Here is a 19,392-nt window from a genome sequence, read left to right as displayed (position 1 = left end):
ATATGACACTAAAAACACCGATTGAATACAGAACTAGGCCACGTATGTCCCTTATTTTTAATAGGAAGTACCACCTACAAAACTTTGATATTTCGGCAAGTAGTAGGTCAATGTATGGTTAATTCTTAGAAAAAAAGTTAGAGGTGTCACTACTTCAAAACCAAATAAAAGAAATGTGTCTTTTTATTTAGTCTTTTTTTTAAAATTTTATATGATAACTAGTATTCGTTTTTTGAGTTGCGATGTAAATCAATATAAAGAACAACTTTAAAATTTGAAACAAATCGCTTGATTATATACTGATAATAAATACATTAAAAAAAACAAAAGTCAAGAACTGACACAAGTAGGATATTCATACTCAACATAAATATTCTTGGAGATACGAGTACTCGCAGAAAAAAACTGTGCCCATTTGATAAAAGGGACGGCTTACTAGAAAAACCAAACTATGAACTGTTACCTAACGACTAAATGCAATCAGTTTGTCTGAATTAATAAATTATTTACTATTTTAATTGTACTTTAGATTTGTAAATCTGGAGTTCCAAGAGTGGAGAAATTACGTGTTTAAAGAAAGAAAGAAGGATATTGTATTAACACTAATACTAAAAGCACAAAGTGCAGTATTTGAACCTGTAAGTGAAAACTTTTTCTACTATTATAGCGCATGTGGGCAATGTTGTCTAAATAAGTTTGCCCGTTATAAAATTCAATCAATAAGTTACTTTGCCCAACGATTAATAAAGTAAATATTTGTTTTATATAAGTCATGTTATTTAGTGGGTATCTCAAAATAATGTACTTACTGTACTAAAATAGTGCTTGTGTAGTGTAGATGTATCATCATCTGGTTCAGAGACCTCAGTTTGTTTTTTTACTGTAGTAAATTTTTTTACTGTTAATCCAGGGTATTTATTACCTGTATGGCAAATTTCATGCAAATCCGTTCAGTAGTTTCTACGTGAAAGAGTAACAAACATCCATCCATCGCCATACTTAAAAAAAAATGTTTAGAATTTTTTTTTCTAGAGAATTTTATGCAGGTAACTTAAGTTATTTACGAAAAACGAAATGGGAATTTTACACAAACTCCTCCCCACCCGTTAGCTCTACCCCCACCCATCAGTACTTTTAGTATGTGGTCTAAAACACCATCCCCTACAACTATGCCAAAATTCACTTATAGACGAGTTTTTCCCCGGAGAGGCAGTTTTTGGTCTTCGTTGGGTAGGCTATATACTCGTACTATGACACGTATTAAGTTTGAACACATGTCCTATATTCCTACTATGGTAGTTATCAGTTTATAAGTAATAGACAAAATATGGAGCCAATAAAACTATTTAGACTACTAACCAATTTTTCTGTACTTACCTAATTCTTGTAATAAACAACACACTTACTTTACAACTTCTGGCATCTTCTGACATGTTGTCTGTCATTGTACGAGTATGAGTGCTTCTTGTTTTTTTTGTGCGTTATTTAATTTATTTCCCGGTGTTGACTATCCTAAAACACCTTAAATACCCAAAATACAGTGATAACGTAATTTAATAATAATTTCCTTACTCATAGATAGAGTGTTATGAAAGAAGTGTAAATGTAAAAGTTTTTTTTCGTAAATGAATTTTGTGGAGAAAAGCGACGCAGGTCAATCAGGCAGAGCACCTAAGCGCTCACTGTTTCTCTGCGTTGAAGTGACAGAGAAGCAATATGTCGTCGGCGTGGCTAAGTCTTTGCTCATCAAAAATTTGCAAATAAAATAAATGCAAAGAAATTACGATTTAGATTTAAGAAATAACACAAGAGCTATTATTATTACGTTTTGTTTGTAAATCAGACTTAGTAGTTTGATTATAGTGTCTTTATAAATAACGGAGTATTTTTGGTTTCTAAATCAAAGTAAGAGCTCACTTTGGCAATAAAATCTATCGAGCCAAATTAGTTTAATCGTGTTTTGAAAGCAACGACTAACTCAGGAATACGATCAAGATTATCGTAATATTTTTTTTATTGCCACGAAATACACCAATTTTATACCACGTCTCTTTAAAAATAGCAGTGAGTGGCGTTGGTCGCCTCTTAACAGAGTTCTAGACCAAAAAAAAAACCCGACTGCCAAAACAATAAGTCTAGACTTATTTTCTTCCGCTTAGTTTTGGCAGTCGGGGTTTTTTTTTAATTTAATTTATATTTGTCATAATATATAGGTAGATAGTAAAAGAGGCTTGTTAGTTTACATTCGGAGGAAGCGTTGCGGGATACATGCACTTTAAACGAGTCGATGATAATGTAAGGTTTTGCTACTAGAAATGTCACCGACCAAGGGTAAATAATTATTATGGCATGCGAAAAGTTACATAATTTTGGAAGATTAACATGGATACATCTCTTTGTAGTTGACTGTACAACGACTGACAAACGTCACATAAGTAGTGTGCGACTACGCTCTGTATAGAACTCGGTATCACTTTTTCTTATGTTTTGTAAATTAAAACTTCACAATACCTGTTATCGAATATAGAAACATTTTTTAAGTTATCTTTACAAGTAACAAAGTTATATAAAAAGTTTGAAATTCTATATTAGACAGAGAAACACTTGCTTGCATGTGACGTCACACGCAAGTAGCGCCATACTTGCTGCATAGAGAAAACTTAAATCTGTTGAAAATAGGATTTATAGTGACTTTTTGAAAAATCTATATATTAAGATATTCGCTAAACACTGTCTGTGTATCTATATTTTTATAAGAATATATATAAGACATGGCAAATTCAGGAGATGTCAAATACCGTATTAAAATAGAGCTTTTCTAATACATAGAAAAAAAATATTAAAATGCACACAAAATTTGAATTTTGAATGGGAGAAAGTTAGTTGCCATATCACAAGTTTACATAAAAAATACGATCCTATGTACGTAATTAATTGTACATAAACTGCCAGCGCAGGAGGGAATATAAGATACGTGATATTTAATAATAAACAAATACATTAATACGTTAAACAAAATACATTATTTTATTATTACAATGCATTATTATATTTGTATTAATTATACAGTTTTTTTTAGATTAATAATTTAAAGGGAGATCTGACACTTTGGTAACACTGGCGCGCATTATGTGCCAGGAAGGCGTCTTAAGAGGGTTTATTCCTGCTGAGCTGGCAACGTTGCATTTTTTTAGTTTTTCTCGATTATTTCATAAAAATTCAATGAAAATGAATGATGTTGTCTGATAGAACACTTCTTAATATATACGTTAATGTGTCTTCTCCAATAATTATTCGTTATAGACTTTTATTTTCTTTAAAAACCGGTCATAAACATTAATTCGTTTTTAAGGAATATAAAAGTCTATCACGAATAATTATTGGAGTAGACACATTAACTTATATATTAAGAAGTGTTCTATCAGAAAACATTTTTAATTTTTATTAAATTTTAATGGAATAATCGAGAAAAACTAACAAAAATGCAACGTTGCCAGCTCAGCAGGCATCTAAAGCACGCACTTTACCGTCGCATCCAGGATAGATATTTATAATTATGGCCAAATAAAAAATTCTGGCCATAGGCCACCTTAAAGGGGATACATTTGCATTCATTAATATAACAAGTGTGCCAACAGTTAAGTTTGGTTGATTGATTTTACACCTCGGTCGACTTTGAAGCATATTTAAGTATTGCTTTGACCATTGTTTGAAGAAACTTTTTTGGATATGAGTAGAGTAGGTACTTTGATTCCAGAATGCCAAGCGGTTAACTGGCACGAAGCCAAAATTAGCCGAGTCTCGTTCCAAAGACCGATGTGCAATCTTTATCGACGGGTACTGTAATAGCTACAGTCTCTCTAACAATTTCAAGTGTCTACTTATTACGATTCAAAGAATACCTACAGTCCTGTGACAGACGGACACGTAAACAAACAGACAGACAGCAGGGGTCCATTGGAAATCCTTTGTGTACGGAACCCTAAAAATAAAAATGATCGCATTTTGTGATTAGTTTGTATATTTCGGCACATTATTCCAGTGTGCTTGAATATTATAGCATTTGTGTCTCAGTGGTTTGGTGAGTATGGTATATAAAAAAAAGTTTAATAAAAATAAACTAATAAATTATTGTGGTACTGTTTTATTTGTTATTTTTCCCCTTGTAATGTAAAGATATTACACAATTTTTCGGTAATGATACGTGGCTAATAAGTCAGAGAGCAGGTGTAAGTGGTGTGGGTGTTTGCAGGCGGAGCAAGAGTTCCAGGAGCACCTGAACAGCTTGCGCATCACCGTCGAGGATGGCAGCCAGCGGTGCATGGTGGAGCGCCGCGGCCGCGACGTCTCGGGCAAGTGGATCTACCTCTGCTACCCCTGCGCTGCCGTCTGCAGCGGGGAGAGCATTCTGCAGGTACCAAACCAACAACTACGATTACTACTGCTACTGCATTCACTTATATGTGACGATCGAGATGAACTTTAAAGGAGGTCACCATGAAAATTAAAGTTAAAAGTCGGAAAAACGTCCATTATTCAAGTATGAGTGCATATTAGGACAATTTAGGACCGATTTATGGGTCTAAAGGATCGGTTACACTAATAGCTTTTCTCGGTATTGCTCGGTCTGTGAATCGCTTATTTTGTGGTCTACCAATTTTTAAACAAGTTGCTATCAATTGAATATGTCGCTAAAGTCGAACTTTCAAGTTGACAAACACGTCTATTGGCATTATTGTTTTACGAGTATGACATGCAAAAGATTATTATAAAATCGAGATGAGAAACCATTCGAAAGCACCGGTAGCACACGTATATACTGAATAAATATAATCATAAAGTTAATCTATGATAAGTTTGAGTGCATTTGCCCATAGATGATAGGCTTCGCCCCCGTTGTAATTATTCTTTCATAAAAGCCTTCTCTTGATAATAACAAAGACAACAAAAAAAGCATCAGCTAAATCGGTCCAGCCGTTCCCGAGTTTTGCGCTTAGCAACACATTTTTTACGATTTGTTGCTTTTAGATTATTTACCTGCACACTGTACCATTGACAATGTCATGTCATGTTATAATTAAAAAATGACGTAAGTGCTCGATCGTATTCTATACTTAACGCCAAAATCAACGCTCTAAATAATGTACATAAGTAAATTATTTATATATATTTGTAAAGCTAAAATTAAATCCAACTGCATAAATAAATAATTGAATGTAAATATTAATTTCACCGACAGATATACACCGTGTACAATATAATTAGGTTATTTAAGGAATGAGAAGGGTTCAATCTCGGAATGAGAGATAATAAGCTGGAAACTCGTATACAGCTTCATTTCGGTGTCCTAAATGTTGTCTCAAAAGTCACATAATCTCGTGTCCGCGTCGTAAGTTATTCAAGGTCAAATGTTAAAATAGTCAGTTTTTCGCGATTATCTCGGTTTCGATAGCTCCAGTGATGTTAACATTCATTACAAAATTGTAGAGCATAACATTTGGAACAAATATTGTGTTAAAAACTTTTTGCAAGTCTAACCGTTATTGAGATAGAGGGCAGAGAGCCCGCAGCGGTCAGGCATACTGACTGATGCAAGGTCAACCGTGAATCTCAGTGAATAAAACCTTGTATAAAGTTTGAAGTCATTGAAGTATCATTAATTATAAATTATTTATTTGATTTTTTCGTATGTAAATATGTCAGAAAATACCTAAGTGATGTTCTAAAATTTGCAAACCATTTTTCAAGCACTTCCTGGTCTCCGATTCAGCTTAAATTTTGTAAACTTATGTATATTTGGTGACAATGCAAGATTATAGCACCATCAAGCTGATCTGATGATGAAGCCGGGTGGGCAAGGGATCTCAGTAACAAAACGATGTAGCTCCGTCGAGTTTGGGCTCATTTGATTTGTCTTCACAAGTACTCTTCACCTAAATGATGTTCAGGATCCTGATGATGGAGCCGGTAAGTGACCACAGGATCTCGGTAACAAAACGACGTAGCCCCGTGGAGTTTGGGCTCATTTTATTGGTTTTCACGAGTACTCTTTACCTGGATGATGTCCAGGGTCCTGGTGATGGAGCCGGAATGTGATCACATGATCTCAGTAACAAAACGACATAGCCCCGTCGAGTTTGGGCTTATTTGATTTGTTTTTACGATTACTCTTTAGGTAGGTGGAGCATGTATTATTCTCCAATTTACAGACTCATATCTCGGGGAAAAAGCACAAGATCAAGATAGCAATGAGAAATACCTGGTCGCAGAGCATTTTTGACGACCACCCTTATATTCAGAGTGAGAGAGGAGGAAACAAGACAGTTGGAGGTAAGTAACCAGTCGGCATCCATAATTCATACCTACTTGAGCAATTTGAAGAGACGAAAACGAAAGGCTTGGGTTAGAAGTCTATCAGCGTGCAGTGCTGAATTTTTTGTGTTAAATTATGATAGTAGTTGCCTAGTAACATAGGCGTGCATTATTGAGCCGAGTTTAGACTTGCAAGAAAAATCGTGCAAGTTGCATTTCATTGCGGCGCTCGACTGACCACTACAAACTCGTTGGCTTTACGGCCTCGCAATAGAATGCAACTTGCACAATTTTTCTTGCAAGTCTAAACTTGGCTTTGGGTCAATTCCAGGGTATTGGCAGAGTCATTCACGATGACGCGTGCCGTAGTTCTTATTACAATGTCATTATGTCTAATTTTGACAATCACGAGTCTTCGTGGATGGCACTAGGTATAGGCAGCGCAAGTTGCTCTACAGCAACGTGTTGCCACCTCCCATCACCAAAATCTTATCATTTTAATCAAACTTTCATTCCCATATAAAATTCTTAATATTAATAAATCGAAAAAAAATAGAATAAAATACCAAATCAAAAAAAAAACATCTGAGACAAATTCAGTTTCATGTTGCTACAACACACCGCTAGTAACCGCGTGACGTCTTCTCTTCTACAACGTATCCAATAAGTTCGCATACAGTTTAGATTCGTGATAAAATAAATGTATGAATCTATACTAATATTATAAACAGGAAAGATTTGAATTTTTGTATTTTTGGATGTTTGTTACGAATTAAATCAAAAACTACTAGACCGATTTTAAAAATTCTTTCACTATTAGTATGCTAAATTATTCCAAAGTGCTATATTATTACCAGAAAAAATTAGGGTTCCGTACTAAGATTTCAATAATGTAACTCAAAGTGTAAAAAAAGTTGCCATGAAACATCTTTCATCGCATGCGCTGTGGAAACTATTGATGATAGAACAAAAAATGTTCTACGATACCAAAGAATATATCAATATCTGTGTACAATAGTACATTCCTTTTTTTTAAACACACGATAGAATATTCTTTTTATTAGTAATTTCGATTCTATAATTTAAAGAAATAATTTTGTTTACTTACTTTTACATAAATACTAGACGCCTGAATAAAAACTTAATTATTTCGTAATTTTTGGTTGAAAAACTGGTATTGTGCTTGTATTTCTTCAGGTATTCATAACATTTGGTGCAATAATTTACAATTAAGATAAAATCAAACTTATATTTGATTAAATTTTTTACATACATTTAGCTAATCAACAAAACTGCCGAGTAATAGTGTGTAGCGCACTTTATGGGGTTTATGGTGGCTAAATATGGTGGTTAAAACTGTTAAAAAAATATTTCATTAAACTTTTTCAAATTCCTTTCCTGTGATTTAATATGAGGCCTAATACTAAGACTCAGTTGTCCGTCTGTCATTAGGCTGTACTGTATCTCATAACATAAACCATGGCAGTTGAAATTGTCACAGATAAGGTATTCTGTTGCGGCCATAACAACAAATACGAAAAAACGGAATAAAATAAATATTCAGGACTACACTGTGGTAAAACAACGCAACCCTATCCTGTTTATGTTCCTTAGAATAAAATTGTCTCAATGTAAGTTGAGAGTTGAAAATAGGTTAGTAAATATGTATTTTTTTTCACAAAATCCTTATTTAATAACAATACAAGGAATCATATTAAAAAAGGTTATTATTATTCCCCTCAATGGCGGCCTTAAGCTTAGGCCAATGTCAGTTAAATTAATGATAAATATATTCTTCTTCTTCACGTTGTACGGTGATTGTAGTTTTTGCAACTTGATAGCAAAATTCCAGAAACCACGTGGAGACAACTTGCGCATTAAAAAATGTCAGACACGAGAACAATATATAATTTTGTGATCACTGTTAAAAAAGGTCGGCGAAACCTGAAAAGTTAATTTGACAGTGACAGACGTGACATTGAAAGATTTAACAGTGACATATCTGTCGTAGATTTTTTGGTATTGAATTCCAGTTTTTAGTATAGTTAGAAGTACAAAGGTTCCACCCTGGTCTGCTACGTGATTCAGTTTCATTGACTGTGCCTACTTGGAAAATTGCGTACAAAATACAAAATCCTTGGAAAATATTTCTTGATTTTTTCGTAACGGCTACGTAACCCTATCCTGGGCTTGCCCGACATTTTCTTAGCTGGTTTTTATAATAATAACAAACTATCTACAGTTTTTCCGTTTGTTAACACAAAGGTTTGAAGATTGTTCTATTTGGCTCAAAAAACATAAGTCCCCGGTTCTATTAGGTGTACTAATGATATGAAATAGCTTCATATCCAACCTCAAGAAAGCAATTTTGAAAATATTTACATTTAGTTTTTTATTATTATTTTGTAATATTACAAAATGTAATTAAGATTGGTTTTTGGAATCTTTTTTTGTATTTTTTATTTCAACTCCAAATTTTTGTTACTTTTACGGTCATCCCGTAAAACCCATATCGAAAATACAAACCGAAATATGACACAGGCACAGGAAAACCAGAAAAAATAAATATAGATGCACAGAAAAGCCAGAATAGGTTTCAAAACCAATCTTAATTTGATTGCTTAATAAATAACGATATCTCTTGTCCGGGTGAGCGGTTAGTTCCAATGAAGTGCTGAAAGTTTCTCGATGAGGGCTACAGCATAGATGTCGCTAGTGTCGCTGCTTAAGTGACTAAATAAGAAACAAACAGACTGAGATATTGTGGTGCATAGGAGAAATTCGTGTCTATACTGTTGTCCAGCGGTGGTGTAGCGGTATAGCACGCGGCACGGATTGGCGAGGACCTGGGTTCGATTCCCGGCGCTGGTCTTATTTTTCTGGTTTTTGTGTGCATCTATATTTCAGTTTGTATTTTCGATATTACAAAATGTGATAAAATGTCAATTAATTGAAACAGGTATAAAAAGTTATTTGCTGATATTATTAGCAATTATTATTATTATTACTCCGGCGCGGACGCTTAGGGTTGTCGACGTCTATTTAAGGTTAATTACCTTAAAATTGTCTAATGTCTGTGTCTAGAGAGAAAAACCAGACAGATTCTATGCCGTTATATATTATTATTAAACTAAATTTAAAGTAGTTATTTTTGTCACAAGGGAGCAAAATGGTGTATTAACGGGGAGGACGTACATTGAATCCAGAATGTACCGAAGGATTCTACAATAGAATCCTGAGCGTAATGAGGGATTCAAGTGTTAACGCCCAAGATGAAAATAATTTTGCTCCCGAGTGGCTCATAACTTTTCACACCGAGCATTAAGAAACTTGAAAAAAAAATCTAAATATTATTAAAGAACAACCAGCATAGAAAATGGCGTGGCTTTTCAAATTATTAACTTCAAAAAATAGCATTTGCAATAAAACACTTAGAAATAACAGCCTTGAACAGAAAAGTTGCACTTTGCTCCCTCTCGTCAGGGAGGCGACTGTATACATAGGTACTACTCATGTTTACCTACACATGATATTATAGGGATATTGTTTATAGGTAGGTAGGTATCTATTATTTTATGCACTTTGCACTGCTCTTTGCACTTTGTTCCCTCTCGTCAGGGAGGCGACTGTATACATAGGTACTACTCATGTTTACCTACACATAATATTATAGGTATATTGTTTATAGGTAGGTAGGTATCTATTATTTTATGCACTTTGCACTGCTCTTTGCACTTTGTTCCCTCTCGTCAGGGAGGCGACTGTATACATAGGTACTACTCATGTTTACCTACACATAATATTATAGCTATATTGTTTATAGGTAGGTAGGTATCTATTATTTTATGCACTTTGCACTGCTCTTTGCACTTTGTTCCCTCTCGTCAGGGAGGCGACTGTATACATAGGTACTACTCATGTTTACCTACACATAATATTATAGCTATATTGTTTATAGGTAGGTAGGTATCTATTATTTTATGCACTTTGCACTGCTCTTTGCACTTTGCTCCCTCTCGTCAGGGAGGCGACTGTATACATAGGTACTACTCATGTTTACCTACACATAATATTATAGCTATATTGTTTATAGGTAGGTAGGTATCTATTATTTTATGCACTTTGCACTGCTCTTTGCACTTTGTTCCCTCTCGTCAGGGAGGCGACTGTATACATAGGTACTACTCATGTTTACCTACACATAATATTATAGCTATATTGTTTATAGGTAGGTAGGTATCTATTATTTTATGCACTTTGCACTGCTCTTTGCACTTTGCTCCCTCTCGTCAGGGAGGCGACTGTATACATAGGTACTACTCATGTTTACCTACACATAATATTATAGCTATATTGTTTATAGGTAGGTAGGTATCTATTATTTTTATGTGTCCTTGCACGAAACTATTACAGTACACTTATTATACCACTAATTTACAACTATACCTAAAACTAAAAAATACGTAAAAAGTAAGAGTACGCAAACGTGATCATCTCGCGAAGCGAGCGCGAGACAAGCTCGCGACTCGCGAGCTAAAATATCAAAACGTACGGCACCGACGACAGCGCAGCCTTGACTACAAAACACTTAATCATCCCTAAATTATCGGTGTGCGCGTGCGGCGGATGCGTGCGTACCGGCGTCAACCAGCGCGCACACTTTAAGCAGCGCGATGTACTTTTGTTTGTAGTGAACTTACTTCTCCTATTTTACTATGATGAAATAATGCAATTAACCTTAAAATCAAAACTTTTTCATGGGATACTTCACTCATTACTTAGTCCCAAACTAAGCAAAGCTTGTACTATGGATACTAGGCAACGGATAAACATACTTTTATAGATAAATACATGCTTCAATACATATTGAACATCTAAGACCCGAGAACAAACATTCGTATTATTCATACAAATATCTGCCCGGCCGGGAATCGAACCCGGAACCTCAAGCTTCGTAGTCAGGTTCTCTAACCACTTGGCCATCCGGTCGACATTAAAACAGCCAGTGATTTAATTTTTTCAGCAACTGAAAAAGTACTACAAAAAATGGCACAAGAAGTTGATCTTCATAACAAAAATCCTTCGGAGTTGGATGTTAAATACAACAAATACAAGAATATACAGTGTCATTTACAGGACATTGTGGATGGTGTCAAGTAAGTTACTATTATATTATTATTTTTTTGTTTGTTTATTTTATCTTTACAGAAATCACTTCCCGTCGTCTGTACGCTTAGATCTTTTTAATTAGTTCGATATTTTTCACAGAAGTTCGATATTTTTTATTTTTTACAAGGTGTTAGTTAAGAGAATATTATTAATTGCGCATCAAATAAATAATTGCCTAACTATTTATTCTCATCATTTATATACTTTTGTACATTAATTTTATTATTTCAATACAAATAAACTAAATGTTTAGCAAAACTGGTAATACTGCAGATAATTCGAAAATGTACCTACCTACACCAGCACACATTAGGTACTTTTTTTCCTCCATTGCGAGACAAATAAATTATTTTAGGTACAAAAGTACTACAATCACATCAAAAAATACTGTGCACAGCAAATTAAGTAGAGCGTGCGTAGATGATACTCATTATCATAGCAAAATAACTCCGAGTAGTATATATCCTAATTTGGCACCGGAAAATTAGGTACGACGACGAGCGGAGCGAGGAGCGTTAGGTACAATTGCGAGCACAACGCGCGAGCCGAGCAAGGGGAGCGCGGTAGCGGCCGGCGAAACGCCAGAACCTAATTTATTTAGGAAATAATTTGGCTGGTTATATAATTTATTTGGGGAACACCCAAATACTCCGAAATATTTAATTCCTACTTCCAAAACTCATATTTTCACAATTGCTAAGACATATAATTCCGATTACTTAAAAACACGAAATTTATTTTTCCGAATTTCAAAATATCGTTTTTTTATATCCGATTTTTAAAACTCCGAAGAATGAAAAACACGAAATGTTATTGGCCCGAAGTACAGTATTCCGATTATCAAATTTCCGAAATGACATCGCTCATTCGAAAATTATATGACATCCGGCAAAATAAACTTCGTGGTTTTAATAATAGAAATTTTGAATTTCGAATCTCGAATTAATATCAATCAATTTAAGTAAATTTAACTGCATTGGTTAGGGTAGGTTAGATTGCTGTAAATGAATAACAGTTATTACTTTTTTACACCAATCTACTCGTAACCTCGATAGCTTACGTTTAGAAGTCGGGATTTATTATTCAAAGTCAAAGTCAAAATATCTTTATTCAATTTAGGCTCTAACAAGCACTTATGAATGTCAAAAAAAAAAAACTACCACCGGTTCGGAAAAACCTCTGCTGAGAAGAATCCGGCAAGAAACTCAACGAGGTTGATCGAGATCGAGAGTGATCGTTGTAAGCTATTCGGAATTTTGAAAATCGGTATTTTAGTAATCGGAATTCGTATTTTTGACATTTCGGATTATTATTGAGTCGGACTTATTATTGTTCGGTGAATTAAAATTCGGAATTTTGAAAATCGTAATTTTAATCCTTCGATATTTTTAATTCTCGGTCTTTCGGAATTTCGTTTTTCGTACTTATGTAGTGTACCCATTTATTTGATGTAAAAAGTATATAAATGCTGAAATTAAATTGATAGGTAATTATATATTTGATGTGCAATTAATAATATCCCCTCTATTACAGTAGAGCGTCGATTATCCGAACCAATTGGGGACGTGGGTGTTTGGAAAACCGGTATTTTCGGATCATGGAACTACCTGTATATATATTGTGTATTTGATTTAGCCATCCATATTTACGTACAGCACTACTACGAAACTCGAAACTCGAAGTTCGTGCCGTGCGGTCCCTCTCGCTCTCATATTAAATAGAGTAAGTGTCAGAGGGACCGCACGACACGAACTTCGGGTTTCGAGTTTCGTAGTAGCTCTGCAGGTAAATGAACACCATATTTACATTAATGACAACGAGGAATTAAACAAAAAAAGTGCAGACAATCTTGTAGTAAAACATGTACATATGTACTAGGTATGGTCAAGCGGGCGTAGTACATAGTTCGGATAAGCGGTCGTTCGGTTGAGCGACGTTCGGATAATCGACGCTCCACTGTATTAAGGTATTACAGTTCATGTTGCGATATTTTTGATCACCTTGGCCGCTTCAAAATATCTGATAGCCACTGAACAAGGGGATTTAATATTTTATTACAGATCTCATTATGTTGTACTTAATATTTAAATAAATAATAAAATGATAGGTAGGTATGTCAAATAAAATGCTGTTTCATAAAGTTAAACTGCCGTATGTTATATGAAAATAGAAGCTATATTTAAAAGAAATGAGTTAAAAGGTATACCTAGTGCCATCCACGAAGACGCGTGATTTTGACAAAATTAGACATTAATGACATTGTAATAAGAACCACGGCACGCGTCATCGTGCATGACTCTACCTATATGATGCGCGTTACTCATTATTAGCTGTGTTACTTAAAGATAAATAGCGGTACGCCACGAATATAAATTGCAGTTAATTACGTTATATTTTGAGTGGAATATTTTGCTGTGCAATCAGCAATTTTGATGTGAATGGGCGATGGATGAAATTTTTAAAAGTGTCCGATTTTTTCGTTCGTTAATGAGGACTAAGACAAAAGCCGTATTCAGGCGTTGTAGTTCATTTTGGCGGGAATGAAAACTATTTTATTTTTTATAATTAATTAGTATTAAATGATATTATAACGGATAACTCACGTCTTAAACCGAGTTTAGCTCGACATGTTTCGGGCTATTTCGTAGCCCTTCCTCTCACACGCGACTCGGCGGCTGCCGCAACACGCACAACGCGCCACCGCTCTGCTCGCACGACTAACGACACGACGACTCGGTTTAAGACGTGAGTTATCCGTTATAATATCATTTAATATGAGTGAGTCTCACGGTAGTTTCATGTTCAAAATTAATTAGTACTACAGAAAAATCTGATATTTCTTCCATTGACGAGTAAGCTTATTATTATTACTACCGATAAAAAAATCTGTCACTTTTAAAAAATTCATCCATCGCCCATTCGGATATTTTTTGGATAAAAAAGGACTTTTCTGATGTGCTTTTAAACCGTTGCAGTGGCCGTGGTCACGAGTAGACTGAAGTGTGGGGTGTCAAGTCTGCCTAGCAACGCGAGTCTTTCGAACTACCCGCACTTGATCACTAATAGTACCCTCGTATCATGAACTACCCGCACTTGGTCATTTTTATTTGTCACCCCATCACACCGACACACAACACTAACAACGGCCAATCGTCCCTCCGAACATTCATCCCGACGCCGACACTTATTAATATCAGGATTTCACGAAGACGTCCCAGTTAATTTTTTTATTCTTTTTTATTTCAACTGCTTCACGTACCATTCTTGAGTAGAAATGACGTTCCGTGGACAGAGTTTTGGGATCGTGAAGTCTATCCAGTGGTTTGGTCCTGACTCCAACAAATGCTCGGCTATGGCTGACTTATTTACCTGTCGATTTTTAAGTTTACCAAATTTCAAGTCAATTTAACTTCCAAGATTTGACTACAGACAGACAGACAGACAACGGGACAGGTGATACTAAATTAAAGCTTGTCATATATCCTTAAAATTACCTCGATGTTTCGGGCATAAGTAAGCTGAATTGTTGAGGATCACGTTCGATAACCGCGCAATACTTTTGAGCGACCTGCACTTGATTTTAATTTGATATCGGCGCCATATATCCATATCTATGGCGCCGATATCGAATTAAAATCAAGTGCAGGCTTATGTTCAACTATGGACGTCCTACCCTACTGCGATGATGGATAACCATACATATCACACCGACACAACTATTCTTGATTTGTCGTTTAGAAATGAACTTCTTTTGACCTGTTGAATATATTGTATAGTATTGTATACACGCACATAAAACTTATTAAAATAACGGTTAACAAAGAAAAGTACAAAGTATTAAGGCCAAAGAGCGAAAAGAAGCGAGGCGGAAGAGGCGAGGTCCTCTTCGGGAAAGGAGGTTCTCTTAAACTTTACAGAAATCAAAAATAGCACGATATATTTATTCTGTGGTCTAAAGATGTACTGAGCGGTATTGTGGTACAAAGTCAAGATCAGGTTCGGGTAGTCCCAAAAACTCATGCAGCTTAGTTAACGGATACCCTACCAACCTGCTACCCTACACTTTAATCTACTCGGGACTGGCCGTGACGTCGAAATAATTTACGTTTAACTTAAGACTTGGGTGCAATAGTAATTATGAGTTGAAGTCACGATAAAACATGAGGCCGATGTATGAGGTGGGCCCCTACTGGGATGAGCAGCCAGTGGTACTAGTAGAGTAGTCTTGGTCGACCGGCCCGCCGGTTGTGTCTGAGTCGGTCTCTGTGTTGCGGCAGGGCGCCGCTGCTGGGGCTGGAGTACCTGGTGGAGCACCCGCCGGAGCAGGCGCACTACGAGCCTTCTTACATGTGCACTCTCTGCTCCAAGCAGGGCCATCCGCGCACAATCATCAACCACATGACCTGCTTCTGGCATCGATACAATTACCTCGTGAGTCACTTTACATTTACTCTTAATCTTCGCTATGGACAATCTTAATGGGTTTGTAATATTTTGTTGCTCAAGAGAACAGTTATCTATATTAATATGACAGTTGAAATTCTTTTTAAAAGACTTCATAAAAGGGAGGTTATATCCACTAAGCTCTTACGCTATGTCTACGCATACTCGTATCCCACAGCAGTCACAAATAAGCTGGCAAAGGCGAAAGAACTAAAAAGTCACAGGCATTGTGTCACTGGGGCCGAACGTGTTAACGCCTCCACATTGGTATAAGCAATCTTTGTAAAAGATGACGAAAATAAGCTACATTAAAATACGATAAAAACATAATAAATAGCAAAAAATTTAATAAAACATGAAAATAAATTTGAAGGGATGTTTACAACTTAAACGTAACTGCTGACTTAAGTGAGATGGGCCTGTCTGTGTAAATTTGTAAATGTCTGTGTGAGTTGTAGAGCTGCCCTCACTGCTAATTACGAGTTGTCGATAACCATAGGTGCCGTATCCCCGGTATCCCCGTATATCCGGTATTTTCATATAGGTAAGGTACACTGTACAAATAAATCTTAAGGGATGTTGCTGTAAACGCGTAGTAATAATCTCTTACTATAGTGCTAGCGATACGCCAAAAAAAGCTGCAAATGGTGTTAAAAGCATGAAAATTGGAACAATAGATATTTAGGTCATACGAATCAATTTGACCCGTAGCACGTAAACAAAAACAAAAAAGGAGACGAGTTATGTTCATAATCTTTTAGTTAGGAGAATCCTGCATTAATAGTGGAGAAAACTGGAAAACACATTTTTTATGTTAAGTATGTTATGATATGCTTTTGAATGATGCATTGGTGGTTGTTTATATACTGGTAATGTGTATTTTCTTTAATTTATACAAGACAAGATTGAATTTTTTTAACCCCTGTAAATTACTACAGGAATCGAAAGAGTTTTGACTCCTGAACATGGGAAAATATTTATTATAATTTATTTCTCCATATTTAGAAAAATACAAGAAATTGGAAAAACATATCTGAATTTGCCAACACTACCACAGAATAGATATGTTTCCTTTGCCTTTTTCACCAGAAAAAGGAGCCGTCATAATTTTGATTTGACAACGTCTACGTCAGATTTACGTGATCTTTAAAGAGAATAGACAAAAGTAGTGTGTGGTAGTTTTGGAGTTATGCCTTTTTAGAATAAGCACATCTTAAAAAAGTTGTAATAAATTAATTAATAATCGTAGCAAATTTTTTAAAATATTAGCTTTTTCGCTTTCCAAACAGAATACAGAGAACGAATCAAATTATAGTCTTAGAAATATGAAATCTTCTCAATTAGTTCCTTGTGCAGGTATATATTTGTCTACATTTATGTAAGTAGTCAATATATCCACTATGCATGGAAAAGGGTTAAAATAAATGTCGGTGTTCCAAAATCGCGATAAAATTTACGTGAATTAAAGTATGTATTTTGGTTGAGCGTAGGTGCGACACTTTGCGAAAGCATGCAGCCTGATGACGCCGTACCGCGCGCAGCCCAAGTACCGCGACGGCGTCGGCGTCATCATGAACCGGCTCGCGCAGCGCATCGAGGACAAGTACGGCCGCCAGCGCCCCGTGCACATCGACAAGGAGGAATATGAAAAGCACAAGTAATGCCTCTTTAGCTGCCATACGCCACCGCTGCACCGCCCTCATGCCCTCACGCCCTCACACCCTCTCGCCCTCATGTCCTGTTGCATCGCCGTTACACTCTTGCAGTCGCGTCTAACCGATGCCGCTCAATAAAATTGCTGCTTTGGATGTGAATAATGTCATTCTTTTAAGTAGTTGTGGGTGGAAAAAATTTAACTCGCTCACTAATGCCGCACACCCCATACGATCATTATTCAAAAAAGAATAAGCTCTTCACTTGTACTATTCGTTTTGTTTACAGGGAGGGTATTCATCAGTGGATATTTAAAGGCTATCACTTTTCCGAAAATGGGGGCCCCACCTTTGAAGAAGTAGTCGACGTTGACTTGATCAACACCCTGCTCAAAGGTTCGTTTGGTACCTAGTCACAATTTGAAACTTTTTTCCCGTAATTGTACAAAATTCAATTTAAAAAAACCCTAATCCTTTGAACGTTTTCATATTTGAATGAAGCGATCAGTCGCACGCCAAGCATTGTTGCGTTATCTAAATGGCGAATCTCGCCGTATGGTGCAAAATATAAAAAAAACTATTCGAAATAAAGGGTCTAGCAGGCTAAGCCATCAACGTTAGGTAAGGATCTTAGAAAGAGCTCCTTGGACATTTGTACTGATTGGTATGTGGAGCCCAAATATTTTCGACTTTTTTTTTTTGACATGACGCACCATTATTTTTCAAAATGTTTTGAAATGTATACGAAGTTGACAATTGTGGCTTATTAATTTGTATTTTTTTTGATAGTTGTGTCTCCGCGAGAAGTGGCAAAAAAATGAAGCGAAAAAAAACCTATTTTTTTTTCATCCAAGTTCAAGGATATGAATGTCTGTAAAAATATGCATTATGAACCCCATTTTATGCTCCTTAATTCTGAATTTATTTGGTTACTCTCGCTTGCTTGGTTTAGCTAAAATAACAGTTTAAAACTTACCTTTATTTTTTGTCATTTTCGTGAATAAGTCTGAAACAAAAGTAGATCGAAGGCTGATATTACGCATACAGTGTTCTTAGGTCCTGCTACTACTGCACCTCAAATTACAACCAAATCGCTAGCGGGGGGCCACTCTTGTTAGCTTAGCCTGCTAGACCCTTTATGATCGAAGAAGAACACCTTGGCCCTGACACCTTTAGGCGTTGCTAGTGTGAAAAGCACGACAGCACATGACACCTTTATTGTGTTCTTGGTGCTCAAAAGGTTAATCGTAAAAAATCTCCGCTAAGTTTTATAGATAATGGCTTGATTAGCTTTTATTACAAAAGTAAACTAAACGACTTTTTTGTTTCAGATAACGAGTCTAAACACGAATCAAGGTTAGTGATTTCCCAGTATGAGGGATATTTATATAGGTCAATTATGACTTTTTAGGGTACCGTAGCCAAAATGGAAAAAACGGAACCCTTATAGTTTCGCCATATCTGTCTGTCTGTCTGTCCGTCCGCGGCTTTGCTCATGGATTATCAATGCTAGAAAGTTGTAAATTTGCACGAATATATATGTAAACTATGCCGACAAAATGGTATAATAAAAATAAAAATATTTTTTTTTAATTTCCTCCCATAGACGTAATGTGAGGTGATTTTTAGGGTTTCGTACCCAAAGGGTGCCAAGGTGAGACTCCGCTGTCTGTCTGTCTGTCCGTCTGTCACAGGGCTCTATCTCTTGAGCCGTAATAGCTAGTCACTTGAAATTTTCACAGATTATGTATTACAGTGGCCGCTACAACAACAAATACTAAAAATAAAATAAAGTTAAAAATTACAGAGGGTCGTC

At 35.8% G+C, this 19,392-nt stretch overlaps 1 protein-coding gene across 1 annotated transcript in view; it reads left to right on the top strand.

Annotated features, from left to right (window-relative positions):
* The window catches only part of LOC141430481 (uncharacterized protein CG7065-like), a 63,524-nt gene that overhangs the window by 17,981 nt on the left and 26,151 nt on the right, over positions 1-19,392 (top strand). The window contains 7 exon segments of the mRNA XM_074091202.1: positions 4,253-4,414; positions 6,210-6,330; positions 11,336-11,468; positions 15,759-15,912; positions 17,415-17,581; positions 17,866-17,972; positions 18,908-18,932. Of these exon segments, the coding sequence (XP_073947303.1) occupies positions 4,253-4,414; positions 6,210-6,330; positions 11,336-11,468; positions 15,759-15,912; positions 17,415-17,581; positions 17,866-17,972; positions 18,908-18,932 (869 nt within the window).

Source organism: Choristoneura fumiferana, chromosome Z (assembly GCF_025370935.1).
Source record: "Choristoneura fumiferana chromosome Z, NRCan_CFum_1, whole genome shotgun sequence".
NCBI lineage: Eukaryota > Metazoa > Arthropoda > Insecta > Lepidoptera > Tortricidae > Choristoneura > Choristoneura fumiferana.
Note: the sequence above shows the minus strand (reverse complement) of the source record. Positions and strands in the feature narration are given on the sequence as shown.